The 22664-nt window shown below is 49.5% G+C and overlaps 1 protein-coding gene across 1 annotated transcript in view; it reads left to right on the top strand.

The window, feature by feature from the left end:
• Positions 1–18624, top strand: part of LOC147084896 (uncharacterized) — a 33828-nt gene extending 15204 nt beyond the window's left edge. Inside the window, exons 3-6 of the mRNA XM_085979286.1 lie at positions 808–930; positions 8247–8325; positions 16435–16531; positions 18484–18624. Coding sequence (XP_085835412.1) covers positions 808–930; positions 8247–8325; positions 16435–16531; positions 18484–18504 — 320 coding nt within the window. The 3' untranslated portion in view covers positions 18505–18624. The remainder of the gene's footprint in view (positions 1–807; positions 931–8246; positions 8326–16434; positions 16532–18483) is intronic.
• The last annotated feature ends 4040 nt before the right edge of the window (positions 18625–22664 follow it).

Raw genomic sequence — 22664 nt, 5'->3', positions numbered from 1 at the left:
GCCCTGGGAGTGTTTGATGGGACAGTGCAGAGGGAGCTTTACTCTGTATCTAACCCATGCTGTACCTGCCCTGGGAGTGTTTGATGGGACAGTGTAGAGAGAGCTTTACTCTGTATCTAACCCGTGCTGTACCTGCCCTGGGAGTGTTTGATGGGACAGTGTAGAGGGAGCTTTACTCTGTATCGAACCCCGTGCTGTACCTGCCCTGGGAGTGTTTGATGGGACAGTGCAGAGGGAGCTTTACTCTGTATCTAACCCGTGCTGTACCTGCCCTGGGAGTGTTTGATGGGACAGTGTAGAGAGAGCTTTACTCTGTATCTAACCCGTGCTGTACCTGCCCTAGGAGTGTTTGATGGGACAGTGTAGAGGGAGCTTTACTCTGTATCGAACCCCGTGCTGTACCTGCCCTGGGAGTGTTTGATGGGACAGTGTAGAGGGAGCTTTACTCTGTATCTAACCCGTGCTGTACCTGCCCTGGGAGTGTTTGATGGGACAGTGTAGAGAGAGCTTTACTCTGTATCTAACCCGTGCTGTACCTGCCCTGGGAGTGTTTGATGGGACAGTGTAGAGGGAGCTTTACTCTGTATCGAACCCCGTGCTGTACCTGCCCTGGGAGTGTTTGATGGGACAGTGTAGAGAGAGCTTTACTCTGTATCTAACCCGTGCTGTACCTGCCCTGGGAGTGTTTGATGGGACAGTGTAGAGGGAGCTTCACTCTGTATCTAACCCGTGCTGTATCTGCCCTGGGAGTCTCTGATGGGACAGTGTAGAGGGATTGAATCTGATGGACCTTCCTGTCCCTTCCAGTCTGTGGCGACCCTAACACCTCACCCTTCTGCGCTGGAGTCGAGGGCAGCATCAACGTAACCTTATGCAAGGAACTAGACTGTTGCTCCTCCGAATCGATCTGCTTTCGCAAAACGCTTAACCGTGAGTTGCATTATTTGCTTGCCACGTCAGACTTGGCTGTGACCCCGTGACCCCCAACTTTGACCTTTATCATTTTTGCTCTCTCTGTCTCCCTATCCTTCATTCCGTCTCGCTTTTGGAATCACTTTAAGGGAAACGAGTAAGGAAGAGTTTCTGCAATGCTTCAGTGCTTTGGTGAGACCTTACCTGGAGCACTGTGCACAGTTTTCATTGTCTTCGACCTCAACTCCAATTTCCCGCCCGATCTCTATATCCCTCGATTCCCCGAGAGTCCAAACATCTATCGACCTCGGCCTTGAATATACTCAACGACTGAGCCTCCACAGCCATCTGGGGTAGAGAATTCCAAAGATTCACCGCCCTCTGAGTGAAGAAATTCCTCCTCATCTCAGTCCTCAATGGCCGACCCCTTATCCTGAGACTGTGACCCCTGGTTCTAGACTCTCCAGCCAGGGTGAAACAGCCTCTCAGCATCTACCCTGTCAATCCCCCTCAGAATCTTGTATGTTTCAATCAGATCACCTCTAATTCTTCTAAACTCCAGAGAGTATCGGCGTAGTCCACTCAATCTCTCATCATAGGACAACCCTCTCATCCCAGGAATCAATCCAGTGAACCTTTGTTACATTCCCTTTCAGGCAAGTGCATCCTTCCTTCAGTAAGGGGAACCACATCCCGTGAATGAAAAAAAAAGCACTGTACACATTGTTCCAATTGTGATATCGAGACCAGAACGCTGCACTATGCTCCAAGTGTGGTCTAACCAAGGTATATGGAGACCAGAACTGTGCACTATGCTCCAAGTGTGGTCTAACCAAGGTATACCAACACCAGAATGGTGCACTATGCTCCAAGTGTGGTCTAACCAAGATATATGGAGAGCAGAACTATGCACAGTGCTCCAGGTGTGGTCTCTCCAAGGGATATGGAGACCAGAACAGTGCACAGTGCTCCAAGTGTGGTCTAACCAAGGTATATGGAGACCAGAACTGTGCACAGTGCTCCAAGTGTGGTCTAACCAAGGTATACGGAGAACAGAAATGTGCACAGTGCTCCAAGTGTGGTCTCTCCAAGGGATATGGAGACCAGAACAGTGCAAAGTGCTCCAAGTGTGGTCTAACCAAGGTATATGGAGACCAGAATTGTGCACAGTGCTCCAAGTGTGGTCTCTCCAAGGGATATGGAGACCAGAACAGTGCACAGTGCTCCAAGTGTAGTCTAACAAAGGTATATGGAGACCAGGACTCTGCACACTGCTCCAAGTGTGGTCTAACCAAGGTATGTGGAGACCAGAACTGTGTACAGTGCTCCAAGTGTGGCCTAACTAAGGTATATGGAGATCAGAACTCTGCACAGTGCTGCAAGTGTGGTCTAACCAAGGTATATGGAGACCAGAACTGTGTACAGTGCTCCAAGTGTGGTCTAACCAAGGGATATGGAGACCAGAACTGTATACAGTGCACCTAGTGTGGTCTAACCAAGGGATATGGAGACCAGAACTGTGCACAGTGCTCCAAGTGTGGTCTAACCAAGGTATATGGAGACCAGGACTGTGCACAGTGCTCCAAGTGTGGTCTAACCAAGGTATATGGAGACCAGAACTGTGCACAGTGCTCCAAGTGTGGTCTAACAAAGGTATATAGAGACCAGAACTGTGCACAGTGCTCCTAGTGTGGTCTAACCTAGGGATATGGAGACCAGAACTGTGCACAGTGCTCCAAGTGTGGTCTAACCAAGGTATATGGAGACCAGAACTGTGCACAGTGCTCCAAATGTGGTCTAACCAAGGTATATGGAGACCAGAACTGTGCACAGTGCTCCAAGTGTGGTCTAACCAAGGTATATTGAGACCAGAACTGTGCACAGTGCTCCAAGTGTGATCTAACCAAGGGATATGGAGACCAGAACTGTGCACAGTGCTCCAAGTGTGGTTTAACCAATGTGAATGGAGACCAGAACTGTACACAGTGCTCCAAGTGTGGTCTAACCAAGGCATACGGAGACCAGAACTGTGCACAGTGCACCAAGTGTGGTCTAACCAAGGTATATGGAGACCAGGACTGTGCACAGTGCTCCAGGTGTGGTCTGACCAAGGTATATGGAGACCGGAACTGTGGACAGTGCTCCAAGTGTGGTCTAACCAAGGTATGTGGAGACCAGAACTGTGCACAGTGCTCCAAGTGTGGTCTAACCAAGGTATATGGAGTCCAGAACTGTGCACAGTGCTCCAAGTGTGGTCTAACCCAAGTATATGGAGACCAGAACTGTGCACAGTGCTCCAAGTGTGGTCTAACCAAGGTATACGGAGTCCAGAACTGTGCACAGTGCTCCAAGTGTGGTCTAACCAAGGTATATGGAGACCGGAACTGTGCACAGTGTTCCAAGTGTGGTCTAACCAAGGTATATGGAGACCAGAACTGTGCACAGTGCTCCAAGTGTGGTCTAACCAAGGTATATGGAGACCAGAACTGTGCACAGTGCTCCAAGTGTGGTCTAACCAAGGTATATGGAGACCAGAACTGTGCACAGTGCTCCAAGAGTGGTCTCACCAAGATATATGGAGACCAGAACTGTGCACAGCGCTCCAAGTGTGGTCTAACCAAGGTATATGGAGACCAGAACTGTACACAGTGCTGCAAGTGTGGTCTAACCAAGGTATATGGAGACCAGAACTGTGCACAGTGCTCCAAGTGTGGTCTAACTAAGGTATATGGAGACCAGAACTGTGCACAATGCTCCAAGTGTGGTCTAACCAAGGTACATGGGGACCAGAACTGTGCACAGTGCTCCAAGTGTGGTCTAACCAAGGGATACGGAGACCAGAACTGTGCACAGTGCTCCAAGTGTGGTCTGACCAAGCTTTATGGACACCAGAACTGTGCACAGTGCTCCAAGTGTGGTCTAACCAAGGTATGTGGAGACCAGAACTGTGAACAGTGCTCCAAGTGTGGTCTAACCAAGATATATGGAGACCAGAACTGTGTGCAGTGCTCCAAGTGTGGTCTAACCAAGGTATATGGAGACCAGAACTGTGCACAGTGCTCCAAGTGTGGTCTCGCCAAGGTATATGGAGACCAGAACTGTGCACAGTGCTCCAAGTGTGGTCTAACCCAGGTATATGGAGACCAGAACTGTACACAGTGCTGTAAGTGTGGTCTAACCAAGGTATATGGAGACCAGATCTGTACACAGTGCTGCAAGTGTGGTCTAACCAAGGTATATGGAGACCAGAACTGTGTACAGTGCTCCAAGTGTGGTCTAACCAAGGTATATGGAGACCAGAACTGTGCACAGTGCTCCAAGTGTGGTCTAACCAAGGTATTTGGAGACCAGAACTGTGCACAATGCTCCAAGTGTGGTCTAACCAAGGTACATGGGGACCAGAACTGTGCACAGCGCTCCAAGTGTGGTCTAACCAAGGGATACGGAGACCAGAACCGTGCACAGTGCTCCAAGTGTGGTCTGACCAAGCTTTATGGACACCAGAACTGTGCACAGTGCTCCAAGTGTGGTCTAACCAAGATATATGGAGACCAGAACTGTGCACAGTGCTCCAAGTGCGGTCTAACCAAGGTATATGGAGACCAGAACTGTGCACAGTGCTCCAAGTGTGGTCTAACCAAGGTATATGGAGACCAGAACTGTGCACAGTGCTCCAAGTGTGGTCTAACCAAGGGATATGGAGACCAGAACTGTGCACAGTGCTCCAAGTGTGGTCTAACCAAGGTATATGGAGACCAGACCTGCGCACAGTGCTCCAAGTGTGGTCTAACCAAGGTATATGGAGACCAGAACTGCGCACAGTGCTCCAAGTGTGGTCTAACCAAGGTATATGGAGACCAGAACTGTGCACAGTGCTCCAAGTGTGGTCTAACCAAGGTATATGGAGCCGAGAACTGTGCACAGTGCTTCAAGTGTGGTCTAACCAAGGTATATGGAGACCAGAACTGTGCACAGTGCTCCAAGTGTGGTCTAACCAAGGTATATGGAGACCAGACCTGCGCACAGTGCTCCAAGTATGGTCTAACCAAGGTATATGGAGACCAGAACTGCGCACAGTGCTCCAAGTGTGATCTAACCAAGGTATATGGAGACTAGAACTGTGCACAGTGCTCCAGGTGTGGTCTAACCAAGGTATATGGAGACCAGAACTGTGCACAGTGCTGCAAGTGTGGTCTAACCAAGGTATATGGAGACCAGGACTGTGCACAGTGCTCCAAGTGTGGTTTAACCAAGGTATATGGAGACCAGGACTGTGCACAGTGCTCCAAGTGTGGTCTAACCAAGGTATATGGAGACCAGAACTGTGCACGGTGCTCCAAGTGTGGTCTAACGAAGGTATATGGAGACCAGGACTGTGCACAGTGCTCCAAGTGTGGTCTAACCAAGGTATATGGAGACCAGAACTGTGCACAGTGCTCCAAGTGTGGTCTAACCAAGGTATATGGAGACCAGAACTGTGCACAGTGCTCCAAGTGTGGTCTAACCAAGGTATATGGAGACCGGGACTGTGCACAGTGCTCCAAGTGTGGTCTAACCAAGGTACATGGAGACCAGGACTGTGCACAGTGCTCCAAGTGTGGTCTAACCAAGGTATATGGAGACCAGAACTGTGCACAGCGCTCCAAGTGTGGTCTAACCAAGGTATATGGAGACCAGAACTGTGCACAGTGCTCCAAGTGTGGTCTAACCCAGGTATATGGAGAGCAGGACTGTGCACAGTGCTCCAGGTGTGGTCTAACCAAGGTATATGGAGACCAGAACTATGCACCGTGTTCCAAGTGTGGTCCACCCCAGGTATATGGAGACCAGGACTGTGCACAGTGCTCCAGGTGTGGTCTAACCAAGGTATATGGAGACCAGAACTGTGCACAGTGCTCCAAGTGTGGTCTCACCAAGGTATATGGAGACCAGAACTGTGCACAGCGCTCCAAGTGTGGTCTAACCAAGGTATATGGAGACCAGAACTGTACACGGTGCTGCAAGTGTGGTCTAACCAAGGTATATGGAGACCAGAACTGTGCGCAGTGCTCCAAGTGTGGTCTAACCAAGGTATATGGAGACCAGAACTGTGCACAGTGCACCAAGTGTGGTCTGACCAAGGTATATGGACACCAGAACTGTGCACAGTGCTCCAGGTGTGGTCTAACCAAGGTACATGGGGACCAGAACTGTGCACTGTGCTCCAAGCGTGGTCTAACCAAGGTATATGGAGACCAGAACTGTTCACAGTGCTCCAAGTGTGGTCTAACCAACTGATATGGAGACCAGAACTGTGCACAGTGTTCCAAGTGTGGTCTAACCAAGGTATATGGAGACGAGAACTGTGCACAGTGCTCCAAGTGTGGTCTTACCGAGATATATGGAGACCAGAACTGTGCACAGTGCTCCAAGTGTGATCTAACTGAGGTATATGGAGAGCAGGACTGTGCACAATGCTCCAAGTGTGATCTAACTGAGATATATGGAGACCAGGACTGTGCACAGTGCTCCAAGTGTGGTCTAACCAATGTATATGGAGACCAGAACTGTACACAGTGCTCCAAGTGTGGTCTAACCAACGTATATGGAGACTAGAACTGTGCACAGTGCTCCAGGTGTGGCCTAACCAAGGTATATGGAGACCAGAACTGTGCACAGTGCTCCAAGTGTGGTCTCACCAAGGTATATGGAGACCAGGACTGTGCACAGTGCTCCAAGCGTGGTCTAACCAAGGTATATGGAGACCAGGACTGTGCACGGTGCTCCAAGTGTGGTCTAACCAAGGTATATGGAGACCAGAACTGTGCACGGTGCTCCAAGTGTGGTCTAACCAAGGTATATGGAGACCAGGACTGTGCACAGTGCTCCAAGTGTGGTCTAACCAAGGTATATGGAGACCAGAACTGTGCACAGTGCTCCAAGTGTGGTCTAACCAAGGTATATGGAGACCAGAACTGTGCACAGTGCTCCAAGTGTGGTCTAACCAAGGTATATGGAGACCAGGACTGTGCACAGTGCTCCAAGTGTGGTCTAACCAAGGTATATGGAGATCTGAACTGTGCACAGTGCTCCAAGTGTGGTCTAACCAAGGCATATGGAGACCAGGACTGTGCACAGTGCTCCAAGTGTGGTCTAACCAAAGTATATGGAGACCAGAACTGTAGACAGTGCTCGAAGTGTGGTCTAACCAAGGTATATGGAGACCAGAACTGTGCACAGTGCTCCAAGTGTGGTCTAACCAAGGTATATGGAGACCAGAACTGTGCACAGTGCTCCAAGTGTGGTCTAACCAAGGTATATGGAGACCAGGACTGTGCACAGTGCTCCAAGTATGGTTTAACCAAGGGATATGGAGACCAGAACTGTGCACAGTGCTCCAGGTGTGGTCTAACCAAGGTATATGGAGACCAGGACTGTGCACAGTGCTCCAAGTGTGGTCTAACCAAGGTATATGGAGACCAGAACTGTACACAGTGCTCCAAGTGTGGTCTAACCAAGGTATATGGAGACCAGAACTGTGCACAGTGCTCCAAGTGTGGTCTAACCAAGGTATATGGAGACCAGAACTGTGCACAGTGCTCCAAGTGTGGTCTAACCAAGGTATAGGGAGACCAGAACTGTGCACAGTGCTCCAAGTGTGGTCTAACCAAGGTATATGGAGACCAGAACTGTGCACAATGCTCCAAGTGTGGTTTAACCAAGGTATATGGAGACCAGAACTGTGCACGGTGCTCCAAGTGTGGTCTAACCAAGGTATATGGAGACCAGGACTGTGCACAATGCTCCAAGTGTGGTTTAACCAAGGTATATGGAGACCGGAACTGTGCACAGTGCTCCAAGTGTGGTCTAACCAAGGTATATGGAGACCAGGACTGTGCACAATGCTCCAAGTGTGGTTTAACCAAGGTATATGGAGACCAGAACTGTGCACAGTGCTCCAAGTGTGGTCTAACCAAGGTATAGGGAGACCAGAACTGTGCACAGTGCTCCAAGTGTGGTCTAACCAAGGTATATGGAGACCAGGACTGTGCACAATGCTCCAAGTGTGGTTTAACCAAGGTTCGATACAGGTTTAACATAACTTGCCTGATTTTGAATTCTATCCCTTTAGAAATAAACCACAGTGCTTGGTTTGCTTTTTTTAATTGCCTTATTAACCTACGTCGCAAGTTTTAGTGATCTGTGTATCTGTACCCCAATGTCCCGCTGTTCCTCTACCCCATTTAAACGCTTATTTTCCAAGGAGTCCGACCGAAAAGGACCACCTGACGCTTATCGATTTTGATACTCATTTGCCAATTACACACCCATTCCGCGAGATTTTCTTTCTGCAGGTACCAGGGAGTATGTCGCCTACGGGATATTATCGGTCATGGTAGTCGTCCTGATCATCTGTGTCACCTTCCTCCACCGGTAGGTCATCGAGAGCGACAGCGCAAGACATGGGACTGCGAGAGCGATTTGGCAATGCCAATACATGGGGCTCAGAGAGAGAGAGATTGCAAGGGGGGTTGGAGTATAAGAATAAGGAAGTCTTGCTGCATTTGTACAGGGCCTTGGTGAGACCACACCTGGAGCACTGCGCACAGTTCTGGCCTCCTTATCTAAGGAAGGATATACTTGCCTTGGAGGCGGTGCAGTTCAGAAGAATGAGAGGGGATCTTATTGAAACATTTAAGATTGTGAAGGGGTTGGATCGGGTGGATGCGGGGAGGATGTTCCCGATGATGGGTGAAACTAAAACTGGGGGGCATAGTCTTAGAATAAGGGGCTGCGCTTTCAAAACTGAGATGAGGAGGAACTACTTCACTCAGAGGGTGGCAGGTCCATGGAATATGCTGCCCCAAAAAGCTGTGGAAGCTACATCATTACATAAATTTAAAACAGAAATAGACAGTTTCCTAGAAGTAAAGGGAATTAAGGGTTACGGGGAGCGGGCAGGAATTTGGACATGAGTCTAGGTTCGGATCGGACATGGCCCTGTGGGTAGTGAAGCGGGCCCAGGGGCCGTGTAGCCTGATCCTGCTCCTATTTCGTGTGTCTAATTCTGTTAGATGCAGGAGATGGTTCTGTGATAGTGGATTGGCGGTTAGGATCAGATCAGCCATGATCTTATTGAATGGCGGAGCAGGCTCGAGGGGCCGATTGGCCTACTCCTGCTCCTATTTCTTATGTTCTTATGTTAACGAAGGTTCACTAGTTTGATTCCTGGGATGAGAGGACTGTCCTATGATGCGAGATTGTGTAGAATGGGCCAATACCCTCTGGAGTTTCAGAGAATGAGAGGTGATCTCATTGAAACATACAAGATTCTGAGAGGGATTGACCGGGTAGATGCTGAGAGGCTGTTTCCCCCTGGGCTGGAGAGTCTCGAACCAGGGGTCACAGTCTCAGGATAAGGGGTCGGCCATTGAGGACTGAGATGAGGAGGAATTTCTTCACTCAGAGGGCGGTGAATCTTTGGAATTCTCTGCCCCAGAGGGCTGTGGAGGCTCAGTCGTCGAGTATATTCAAGGCCGAGATCGATAGATTTTTGGACTCTCGGGGGATCGAGGGATATGGAGATCGAACAGGGAAAGTGGAGTTGAGGTCGAAGATCAGCCGCGATCTTATTGAATGGTGAGAAACTTTCACAATGTTGGTGTTCAGAGAGATTTGGGTGTCCTCGTGCAAGAAACACAGAAAGCTAGCATGCAGGTACAGCGAGCAATGAGGGAGGCAAATGGCATGTTGGCCTTTATTGCAAGGGGGTTGGTGTATAAGAGTAAGGAAGTCTTGCTGCAATTGTACAGGGCCTTGGTGAGACCACACCTGGAGTACTGTGCACAGTTCTGGTCTCCTTATCTAAGGAAGGAGATACTTGCCTTGGAGGCGGTGCAACGAAGGGGCCAATTGCCTCTTAAATTTCCTGCTGGCGCTCAGTACGGAGCTAACAACGCATTCTGGTGGCTGGAGCTGGACCTAATGTCCTCTCTGTAATGATCAATAACATGTCATTCTAGAGTGGTACACTAGATGGAGCCATAGAGCTGTATAGAGCTGTATATTTAGTTGTATGTGTTTAAGACTACACTACCCACGATGCACTAGGCTACCCACAAGGCAGTAGTCAAGATGGCTGCCTGCACACAGAAGCACACATGCTGAATCTCTACAGATGCTGTACCTAGAGAACGTGTACTGAATAAATGACTAGCTAGAAGCTAGCTGTGTTCATAATAAGAATGCCTGGTTATTAATGAACATAACACTCTCCTAACATCAACCAGTTGTTTTGAGAGTAAGCACATCATTGCTGAGGATTTCGAACACTACTTAAAGAGCCTGCAAAGGGATATAGATAGACTAAGTGAGTGGGCAGTAAGGTGGTAGATGGAGTATAATGTAGGGAAATGTGAGGTTATTCACTTTGGTAGGAAGAATAGTAAAACAGAATATTTTTTAAATGGTGAGAAACTTTCGAATGTTGGTGCTCAGAGAGATTTGGGTGTCCTCGTGCAAGAAACACAAAGCTAGCATGCAGGTACAGCGAGCAATAAGGAAGGCAAATGGCATGTTGGCCTTTATTGCAAGGGGGTTGGAGTATAAGAATAAGGAAGTCTTGCTACAATTGTACAGGGCCTTGGTGAGACCACATCTGGAGTACTGGGCACAGTTTTGGTCTCCTTATCTAAGGAAGGAGATACTTGCCTTGGAGGCGGTGCATCGAAGGTTCACTAGATTGATTCCTGGGATGGGGAGGTTGTCCTATGAGGCGAGATTGAGTAGATTGGGCCGATACTCTCTGGAGTTTAGAAAAATGAGAGGTGACCTCATTGAAACGTACAAGATTCTGAGGGGGATTGACAGGGTAGATGCTGAGAGGCTGTTTCCCCCTGGGCTGGAGAGTCTCGAACCAGGGGTCACAGTCTCAGGATAAGGGGTCGGCCATTGAGGACTGAGATGAGGAGGAATTTCTTCACTCAGAGGGCGGTGAATCTTTGGACTCTCCAGATTGATTCACCAGACTGATACCTGGGATGGCAGGAATGACGTATGAGGAGAGATTGGGTCGATTGGGCTTATACTCGCTGGAGTTTAGAAGAACGAGAGGGGATCTCATTGAAACTTATAAAATTCTGACAGGACTGGACAGACTAGATGCAGGAAGGGTGTTCTCGATGGCCGGGGAGTCCAGAACCAGGGGTCACAGTCTAAGGATAAAGGGTCGGCCATTTAGGACTGAGATGAGGAGGAATTTCTTCACCCAGAGAGTGGTGAACCTGTGGAATTCTCTACCACAGAAGGCAGTTGAGGCCAATTCATTAAATATATTCAAGAAGGAGTTGGCTATATTTCTTAAGGCTAAAGGGATCAAGGGATATGGGGAGAAAGCAGGGACAGGGTACTGAATTTGGATGATCAGCCATGATCTCATTGAATGGCGGAGCAGGCTCGAGGGGCCGAATGGCCGACTCCTGCTCCTATCTTCGATGTTTCCTTCTTCCTGTACTCGAACCCTCTCACTACGAAGGCCAACATACCATTGGCCTTCCTAACTGCATGTTTGCTTACAGTGACCAGTGTACAAGGACACCCAGGTCCCTCTGTCCATCAGCATTTCCCAATCTAGCACCATTTATATAATACTCTGCAGTGACAGAGTTGAAGAACTCTGCAGCCCCGCGGTTTTACTCACACCGAGTCCCGTTCATCCGCCATCGTTGGCTCCTAGTGCTGCAACGCCTCACGCCTCAGGACTGCTGATGAAGGCCCCCCGCCACCACCTTCTCGAAGGCCAGCTAAAGGCTGGCCTTCAGAACCTAAGAACTTAAGAGATAGGAGCAGGAGTGGACCATTCGGCCCCTCGAGCCTGCTCCGCCATTCAATGAGATCACGGCTGATCTTCTGCCTCATCTCCACTTCCCGGCACTCTCCCCATATCCCTTGATTCCCTTAATATTCAAGAATCGATCGCCCTCTGTCTCGAACATACTCAAAGACTCATAAGATGTAGGAGCAGGAGTCGGCCATTCGGCCCCTCGAGCCTGCTCCGCCATTCAATGAGATCATGGCTGATCTGATCTGGGCCTCAACTCCACTTCCCTGCCCGCTCCCCTTCACCCTTGACTCCCTTATCGTTCAAAAATCTGTCTATCTGCACCTTGAATATATTCAATGACCCAACCTCCACAGCCCTCTGGGGCAGAGAATTCCAAAGATTCACCGCCCTCTGAGTGAAGAAATTTCTCCTCATCTCAGTCCTCAATGGCCGACCCCTTATCCTGAGACTGTGACCCCTGGTTCGAGACTCTCCAGCCAGGGGGAAACAGCCTCTCAGCATCTACCCTGTCAATCCCCCTCAGAATCTTGTATGTTTCAATGAGATCACCTCACATTCTTCTAATCTCCATCACCGAATCCCCCACCATCAACATCCTGGGGGTCACCATTGACCAGAAACTTAACTGGACCAGCCACATAAATACTGTGGCAACAAGAGCAGGTCAGAGGCTGGGTATTCTGTGGCGAGTGTCTCACCTCCTGACTCCCCAAAGCCTTTCCACCATCTACAAGGCGCAAGTCAGGAGTGTGATGGAATACTCTCCACTTGCCTGGATGAAGCTCGACACCAGGGGGAAGTACAGAGAGACCTGGGTGTTCTTGTACACCAGTCACTGAAGGCGAGCATGCAGGTGCAACAGGCGGTCAAGAAGGCAAACGGTATGCTGGCCTTCATAGCAAAAGGGTTAGAATACAGGAACAGGGATACCTTGCTGCAGCTGTACAGGGCACTGGTGAGACCACACCTCGAGTACTGTGTACAGTTTTGGTCGCCTCATCTGAGGAAGGATGTTCTTGCCATGGAGGGGGTGCAGCGGCGATTCACCAGGCTGATACCAGGAATGGCGGGAATGACCTATGAGGAGAGACTATGTAGTTTAGGGATGTACACACTGGAGTTTAGAAGATTGAGAGGGGACCTCATAGAAGTGTATAAAATTCTGACAGGTCTAGACAGACTGGATGCAGAAGGAATGTTTCCCTTGGCGGGTGAAAACAGAACTAGAGGACATAATTTAAGGATAAGGGCTAAACCATTTAGGACAAAGATGAGGGGGAATTTCTTCACTCAGAGAGTGGTGAACCTGTGGAACTCATTGCCACAGAGGGCAGTGTACGCCAGCTCATTAAATATATTTAAGAGGGAATTAGATATATTTCTACGGGCAAAAGGGGTTAAGGGTTACGGAGAGAAGGCGGGGACGGGATACTGAATTAAAGGATCAGCCATGATCTCATTAAATGGCGGAGCAGGCACGAAGGGCCGAATGGCCTACTCCTGCTCCTATCTTCTATGTATCTATGTATCTATGTACCATCCAGGACAAAGCAGCCCGCTTGATTGGCACTCCATCCACCACCTTAAACATTCACTCCCTCCACCACCGGCGCACCGTGGCTGCAGTGTGGACCATCTACAAGATGCACTGCAGCAACTTGCCAAGGCTTCTTCGGCAGCACCTCCCAAACCACATCTTGAGTATTGTGTGCAGTTTTGGTCGCCTTATCGGAGGAAGGATATTCCTGCCATGGAGAAGATTCACCAGACTGATACCTGGGATGGCAGGAATGACGTATGAGGAGAGATTGGGTCGATTGGGCTTGTACTCGCTGGAGTTTAGAAGAATGAAAGGGGATTTCTTTGAAACTTATAAAATTCTAACAGGACCAGACAGACTAGATGCAGGAAGGATGTTCCCGATGGCCAGGGAGTCCAGAACCAGGGGTCACAGTCTAAGGATAAGGGGTAAGCCATTTAGGACAGAGATGAGGAAGAATTTCTTCACCCAGAGAGTGGTGAACCTGTGGAATTCTCTACCACAGAAGGCAGTGGAGGCCAATCCATAAAATATATTCAAGAAGGAGTTGGATATATTTCTTAAGGCTAAAGGGATCAAGGGATATGGGGAGAAGGCAGGGACAGGGTACTGAATTTGGATGATCAGCCATGATCTCATTGAATGGCGGAGCAGGCTCGAGGGGCCGAATGGTCGACTCCTGCTCCTAATTCATATTTTCTTATGTTCTTATTACTGTCAACTAAGAGAGAGAGAGATTATCACACCTGGAGCACTGTGCACAGTTCTGGTCTCCATATACCTTGGTTAGACCACACTTGGAGCACTGCGCACAGTCCCGGTCACCATATGCCTTGGTTAGACCACACTTGGAGCACTGTGCACAGTCCCGGTCACCATATACCTTGGTTAGACCACACTTGGAGCACTGTGCACTGTCCTGGTCTCCATATACCTTCGTTAGACCACACTTGGAGCACTGTGAGCAGTTCTGGTCTCCATATACCTTGGTTAGACCACACTTGGAGCACTGCGCACAGTTCTGGTCTCCATATACCCTGGTTAGACCACACTTGGAGCACTGTGCACAGTCCTGGTCTCCATACACCTTGGTTAGACCACACTTGGAGCACTGCGCACAGTTCTGGTCTCCATATACCCTGGTTAGACCACACCTGGAGCTCTGTGCACAGTCCTGGTCTCCGTATACCTTGGTTAGACCACACTTGGAGCTCTGTGCACTGTCCTGGTCTCCATATACCTTGGTTAGACCACACCTGGAGCACTGTGAGCAGTTCTGGGCACCACACCTTAGGAAGGATCTATTGGCCTTGGAGGGAGTGCAGCGTAGGTCTACCAGAACGATAGCCGGACTCCAGGGGTTAAGTTACGAGGAGAGATTAGACAAACTAGGGTCGTATTCCCTGGAATTTAGAAGGTTAAGTGGTGATCTGATTGAAGTTATCAAGATATTAAGGGGGACAGAGGGTAGAGAGAGAGAAACTATTTCTGCTGGTTGGGGAGTCTAGGACTAGGGGCAGAGTCTAAAAATTAGAGCCAGACCTTTCAGGAGTGAAGTTAGGAAACACTTCTACACACAAAGGGTGGTAGAAGTTTGGAACTCTCTTCTGCAAACGGCAATCGATGCCGGATCAATTAATTTTAATTTGGAGATTGATAACCTTTTGTTAACCAACGGTATTAAGGGATATGGGCAAAGGCGGGTAGATGGAGTTAGGTCACAGATCAGCCCTGATCTCATTCAATGGGCTCGAGGGGCTGAATGGGCCTCCTCCTGTTCCTGTGTAACAGGCTCGAGAGGCTGAATGGGCCTCCTCCTGTTCCTGTGTAACAGGCTCGAGGGGCTGAGTGGGCCTCCTCCTGTTCCTGTGTAACAGGCTCGAGAGGCTGAATGGGCCTCCTCCTGTTCCTGTGTAACAGGCTCGAGAGGCTGAATGGGCCTCCTCCTGTTCCTGTGTAACAGGCTCCAGGGGCTGAATGGGCCTCCTCCTGTTCCTGTGTAACAGGCTCGAGGGGCTGAATGAGCCTCCTCCTGTTCCTGTGTAACAGGCTCGAAGGGGCTGAATGGGCCCCCTCCTGTTCCTGTGTAACAGGCTTGAGGGGCTGAATGGCCTCCTGTTCCTGTGTAACAGGCTCGAGGGGCTGAATGGGCCTCCTCCTGTTCCTGTGTAACAGGCTCGAAGGGGCTGAATGGGCCTCCTCCTGTTCCTGTGTAACAGGCTCGAGGGGGCTGAATGGGCCTCCTCCTGTTCCTGTGTAACAGGCTCGAGGGTGCTGAATGGGCCTCCTCCTGTTCCTGTGTAACAGGCTCGAGGGGCTGAATGGGCCTCCTCCTGTTCCTGTGTAACAGGCTCGAGGGGGCTGAATGGGCCTCCTCCTGTTCCTGTGTAACAGGCTCGAGGGGCTGAATGGGCCTCCTCCTGTTCCTGTGTAACAGGCTCGAGGGGCTGAATGGGCCTCCTCCTGTTCCTGTGTAACAGGCTCGAGGGGGCTGAATGGGCCTCCTCCTGTTCCTGTGTTCCGAGATTATTACTGTCCATACACTGGACTGAGGGAGAGAGAAAAAAGAACGGCTTACATTTCTATAGCGCCTTTCACGACCTCAGGACATCCCAAAGCGCTTTACAGCCAATGAAGTACTTTTTGAAGTGTGGTCACTGTTGTAATGTAGGAAACACGGCAGCCAATTTGTGCACAGCAAGCTCCCACAAACAGCAATGTGATAATGACCAGATCATCTGTTTTTTTGATGTTGGTTGAGGGATAAATATTGGGCCCAGGACACCGGGGAGAACTCCCCTGCTCTTCTTCCAATAGGGGCCGTGGGATCTTTTACGTCCACCTGAGAGGGCAGAGGGGGGCCTCGGTTTAACGTCTCATCCGAAAGACGGCACCTCCGACAGTGCAGCACTCCCTCAGTACTGGCACCGGGGAGTGTGGGCCTGGATTATGGGGCTCGAGTCCTAGAGTATATACATCTACCTCCGACAGTGCAGCGCTCCCTCAGCATCGGACTGGGAGTGTCAGCCTAGATTTTTGTGCTCAAGTCTCGGGAGCGGGACTCGAACCCACAACCTCCTGACTCCCAGGCGAGGTTATTACTGCTCACACGCGGGACTGAGGGAGAGAGACTGTTACAATTGTGCTTTGCTACCTACAGGCAACGCAGGCAAGCTCGAAGATGGGCTGGGGACTACACAGAGCACGAGGTCAAGAAGATGCTGAAGCGTTTGCACGCAGAAGGTCGAGGAAGCGATGTATGTGAGAGAAGCTGGGGTTGTTCTCCTTGGAGCAGGGAAGGTGAAGGGGGAGATTGACCAGAGTGGGACCAGGGATGAGGGACTTCAGTGATGTGGAGAGACTGGAGAAGCTGGGGTTGTTCTCCTTAGAGCAGAGAAGGTTAAGGGGAGATTGACCAGAATGGTACCAGGGATGAGGGACTTCAGTGATGTGGAGGGACTGGAGAAGCTGGGGTTGTTCTCCTTGGAGCAGAGAAGGTTAAGGGGAGATTGACCAGAATGGTACCAGGGATGAGGGACTTCAGTGATGTGGAGAGACTGGAGAAGCTGGGTTTGTTCTCCTTAGAGCGGAGAAGGTTAAGGGGAGATTGACCAGAATGGTACCAGGGATGAGGGACTTCAGTGATGTGGAGAGACTGGAGAAGCTGGGTTTGTTCTCCTTTGAGCAGAGAAGGTTAAGGGGAGATTGACCAGAATGGTACCAGGGATGAGGGACTTCAGTGATGTGGAGAGACTGGAGAAGCTGGGATTGTTCTCCTTAGAGCAGAGAAGGTTAAGGGGAGATTTGCCAGAATGGGACCAGGGATGAGGGACTTCAGTTACATGTGGAGAGACTGGAGAAGCTGGGATTGTTCTCCTTGGAGCAGAGAAGGTTAAGGGGAGATTGACCAGAATGGTACCGGGGATGAGGGACTTCAGTGATGTGGAGAGACTGGAGAAGCTGGGGTTGTTCTCCTTAGAGCAGAGAAGGTTAAGGGGAGATTGACCAGAATGGTACCAGGGATGAGGGACTTCAGTGATGTGGCGAGTCTGGAGAAGCTGGGATTGTTTTCCTTAGAGCAGAGAAGGTTAAGGGGAGATTGATCAGAATGGGACCAGCGATAAGGGACTTCAGTGATGTGGGGAGACTGGAGAAGCTGGGGTTGTTCTCCTTAGAGCAGAGAAGGTTAAGGGGAGATTGACCAGAATGGTACCAGGGATGAGGGACTTCAGTGATGTGGAAGAGCTGTCAAATCTATGAATAGAGATCAACCCGAAAATATAACTAAAAGTTCAAATAATTTTTTTTTAAAAACATCTCATTTTTAAAATAACTATAAATTACATAAAATAACTATTTTAAGCAATAATTTACATTTTTGAAAATGTTAATTACAGTTCCTAACAGGGCTAAAAATAAACTTACCTTTCTTTAAAGTATTTAAAAATAATAAACCTGTGGAAAAAATGTTTTAATTTTAATTAATTCACCACTTACCTTGTTAAAAGCAGGCCTTGCGCCTGCTTGTTATAAGCGTAGCTCCTGGAGACTTACCTTCCCGGAGACACCTGGAAAAAAAATGGAAGCTCCAGGCGTACGCGCTGCCTCTCCGGCGCACGCGTTCGACCTCCGAGCCCCTTCCTTCAAGGAAACGGAAGTTCCGATTTTCCGCGCATGCGCAGTGCATGCACGAAACCGGCACTTTTGTTCGCCCTACGCGTGAGTACCCAACGCGTACTCAGCCGTGGAGACCTGAATTTCTGGCTCCATGTGATCTTATTGAGACATACAAGATACCGAGAGGGTCCCGACAAGGTAGATGCGGAGAGGATGTTTCTCCTCGTGGGGAAATCCAGAACTCGGGGGCACGGTCTCAGAATAAAGGGTCGCCCTTTTAGAACTGAGATGAGGAGGAAGTTCTTCTCACAGAGGGTCGTAAATCTGTGGCATTCTCTGCCCCAGAGAGCCGAGGAGGCTGGGTCATTGATTATATTTAAGGTGGAGATGGACAGATTTTTGCAAGATAAGGGAGTGAAGGGTTATGGGGAGCGGGCGGGGAAGTGGCTTTGAGCCCAAGATCAGCCATGGTCTCATTGAATGGTGGAGCAGGCTCGAGGGGACGAGTGGCCTATTCCTGCTCCTGTTTCTTATGGTCTTATGTTCTCTCATACTCAGTTTTAGCATTCTAATGATCTCCTCTCCGTTCCAGATCATGCCCTTTAAAAGATGACCGAATGCAGCAGAAGAGGTGCCCCTTCCGTCGCCCTTGCAGAAGGCAACACGCTCTCTTTGTTGATTTGTTCCGATATTTATGCACTTTCGTTATGTTAATAAAATGTATGAGATGGTCGAGAGTGTGTGCGCGTGTGTGTGTTTGTCCATCGCGCCCCTCGAACCCGCAGGTGACATCATAAGAACATCAGAAATAGGAGCACTTGTAAAACAGTGACAGGATCGGACAAAGTCAACATGGATTTGCAAAAGGTATATCATGCTTGACTAATCTACTGAAATTTTTTGAGGATGTAACTGGTAGAATAGATAAGGGAGAACCAGTGGATGTGGTGTATTTGGACTTTCAGAAGGCTTTCGATAAGGTCCCGCATAAGAGATTAGCGTGTAAAGTTAAGGCACATGGGATTGGGGGCAAGGTACTGATTTGGATAGAGAACTGGTTGGCAGACAGGAAGCAAAGAGTTGGAATAAACGGGTCTTTTTCCGAGTGGAAGGCAGTGACTAGTGGGGTACCGCAGAGATCGGCGCTAGGACCCCAGCTATTCACAATATATATTAATGATCTAGACGAGGGAACTAGATGTAATATCTCCAAGTTTGCAGACGACACAAAGCTGGGTGGGCGTGTGTGCTGTGAGGAGGATGCCGAGAAACTCCAGGATAATTTGGACAGGTTGGGTGGTTGGGCTGATGCAGTATAATGTGGATAAATGCGAGGTTATCCACTTTGGTGGCAAAAACAGGAAGGCAGATTATTATCTGAACGGCAATAGATTGGGAGAAGGGGGAGTGCAACGAGACCTGGGTGTCCTTGTGCACCAGTCGCTGAAGGTAAGCATGCAGGTGCAGCAGGCGGTTAAGAAGGCAAATGGTATGTTGGCCTTCGTAGCGAGAGGGTTTGAGTACAGGAACAAGGATGTCTTGCTGCAGTTGTACAGGGCCTTGGTGAGACCACACCTTGAGTATTGTGCGCAGTTTTGGTCACCTTATCTGAGGAAGGATGTTCTTGCCATGGAGGGAGTGCAGCGAAGATTCACCAGACTGATACCTGGGATGGCAGGAATGACGTATGAGGAGAGATTGGGTCGATTGGGCTTATACTCGCTGAGAGTTTAGAAGAATGAGAGGGGATCTCATTGAAACTTATAAAATTCTGACAGAACTAGACAGACTGGATGCGGGAAGGATGTTCCCGATGGTCGGGGAGTCCAGAACCAGAGGTCACAGTCTAAGGATAAGGGGTAAGCCATTTAGGACTGAGATGAGGAATTTCTTCACCCAGAGAGTGGTGAACCTGTGGAATTCTCTACCACAGAAGGCAGTGGAGGCCAATTCATTAAATATATTCAAGAAGGAGTTGGATATATTTCTTAAAGCTAAAGGGATCAAGGGATATGGGGAGAAGGCAGGGACAGGGTACTGAATTTGGATGATCAGCCATGATCTCATTGAATGGCGGAGCAGGCTCGAGGGGCCGAATGGCCTACTCCTGCTCCTATCTTCTATGTTTCACTTAGTCTGTCTAAATCCCTTTGCTGACTCTTTAAGTAGTGTTCGAAATCCTCAGCAATGATGTGCTTACTCTCAAAACAACAGGTCGCTGTTAGGAGAGGACATTAGGTCCAGCTCCAGCCACCAAAATGCCTTGCTACCTCCTTACTGAGCGTCAGCAGGCAATTCAAGAGGCAATTGGCCCCTTAACAATCCTCCGGGCGGCCGCACCAAGAGCCCGCATCAACTCCTTTACCAAGATGGCGTCTTGCGCAAATCACGGGCCAAACCAACGTTTCAACTCAAGACCACGGCCTGGTCACCTGGCAAGATCCTTCGTGCCTTACGAATGGGGGGAAAATTGACCCCACTCTGTTTTAGTGATGTTAATTGAGGGATAAATATTGACCCCAAGACACCGGGGAGAACTCCCCCGTGCTCTTCTTCCAATAGTGGCCGTGGGAATTTATAATGGGGAGCAAAGAAATGGCAGACCAATTAAATACATACTTTGGTTCTGTCTTCACAAAGGAGGACACAAATAACCTCCCAGAGATGTCAGGGAACATAGGGTCTGATGAAAGGGAGGAACTAAAAGAAATCAGTATTTGTAGGGAAATGGTGTTAGGGAAATTGATGGGGTTGAAGGCCGATAAATCCCCAGGGCCTGATAATCTACATCCTAGGGTACTTGAGGAAGTGGCCCTAGAAATAGTAGATGCATTGCTGGTCATCTTCCAACATTCGATGGAATCTGGAACAGTACCCATGGATTGGAGGGTAGCTAATGTTACCCCACTATTCAAAAAAGGTGGTAGAGAGAAAATGGGGAATTACAGACCGGTAAGCCTGACATCGGTAGTGGGGAAAATGCATTATAAAAGATGTAATAGCAGAGCACTTGGAAAACAGTGACAGGATCGGACAAAGACAACATGGATTTACAAAAAGTAAATTGTGCTTGACTAATCTACTGGAATTTTTTGAGGATGCAACTGGTAAAATAGATAAGGGAGAAACAGTGGATGTGGTGTATTTGGACTTTCAAAAGGCTTTCGATAAGGTCCCGCATAAGAGATAAGCATGTAAAATAAAGGCACATGGGAATGGGGGCAAGGTATTGACTTGGATAGAGAGCTGGTTGGCAGACAGAAAGCAAAGAGTTGGAATAAACGGGTCTTTTTCCGAGTGGCAGGCAGTGACTAGTGGGGTACCGCAGGGATTGGTCCTTGGACCCCAGCTATTCACAATATATATTAATGATCTAGACGAGGGAACGAGATGTAATATCTCCAAGTTTGCAGACGACACAAAGCTGGGTGGGCGTGTGTGCTGTGAGGAGGATGCCGAGAAACTCCAGTATGATTTGGATAGGTTGGGTGATTAGGCAGAAGCATGGCAAATGCAATACAACGTGGCTAAATACGAGGTTATCCACTTTGGTGTCAAAAAAAGGAAGGCAGATTATTATCTGAATGGCAATAGATTGGGAGAAGGGGAAGTGCAACGAGACCTGGGTGTCCTTGTGCACCAGTCACTGAAGGTAAGCATGCAGGTGCAGCAGGCGGTTAAGAAGGCAAATGGTATGTCGGCCTTCGTAGCGAGAGGGTTTGCATACAGGAACAAGGATGTCTTGCTGCAGTTGGACAGGGCCTTGGTGAGGCCACACCTTGAGTATTGTGTGCAGTTTTGGTCGCCTTATCTGAGGAAGGATGTTCTTGCCATGGAGGGAGTGCTGCGAAGATTCACCAGAGTGATACCTGGGATGGCAGGAATGACTTATGAGGAGAGATTGGGTCGATTGGGCTGGATTATGGGACTCAAGTCCTAGAGTATATACATCTACGTCCGACAGTGCAGTGCTCCCTCAGTACTCGCACCGGGGAGTGTGGGCCTGGATTGTGGGGCTCGAGTCCTAGAGTATATACATCTACCTCCGACAGTGCGGCGCTCCCTCAGTACTGGCACCGGGGAGTGTGGGCCTGGATTATGGGGCTCGAGCACTAGAGTATATACATCTACCTCCGACAGTGCAGTGCTCCCTCAGTACTGGCACTGGGGAGTGTGGGTCTGGATTATGGGGCTCGAGTCCTAGAGTATATACATCTACCTCCGACAGTGCAGCGCTCCCTCAGTACTGGCACCGGGGAGTGTGGGCCTGGATTATGGGGCTCGAGTCCTAGAGTATATACATCTACCTCCGACAGTGCAGCACTCCTTCAGTACTGGCACCGGGGAGTGTGGGCCTGGATTATGGGGCTCGAGTCCTAGAGTATATACATCTAACTCCGACAGTGCAGCGCTCCCTCAGTACTGGCACCGGGGAGTGTGGGCCTAGATTATGGAGCTTGAGTCCGAGAGTATATACATCTACCTCCGACAGTTCAGCCCTCCCTCAGTACTGGCACCGGGGAGTGTGGGCCTGGATTATGGGGCTCGAGTCCTAGAGTATATACATCTACCTCCGACAGTTCAGCGCTCCCTCAGTACTGGCACCGGGGAGTGTGGGCCTGGATTATGGGGCTCGAGTCCTAGAGTATATACATCTACCTCCGACAGTGCAGCGCTCCCTCAGTACTGGCACCGGGGAGTGTGGGCCTGGATTATGGGACTTGAGTCCTAGAGTATATACATCTACCTCAGACAGTGCAGCGCTCCCTCAGT

Source organism: Somniosus microcephalus, unplaced genomic scaffold (genome assembly GCF_052327205.1).
Source record: "Somniosus microcephalus isolate GS21.2 unplaced genomic scaffold, FLI_Smic_1.0 unresolved_chr9, whole genome shotgun sequence".
In the NCBI taxonomy this organism is placed as follows: Eukaryota; Metazoa; Chordata; class Chondrichthyes; order Squaliformes; family Somniosidae; genus Somniosus; species Somniosus microcephalus.
Note: the sequence above shows the minus strand (reverse complement) of the source record. Positions and strands in the feature narration are given on the sequence as shown.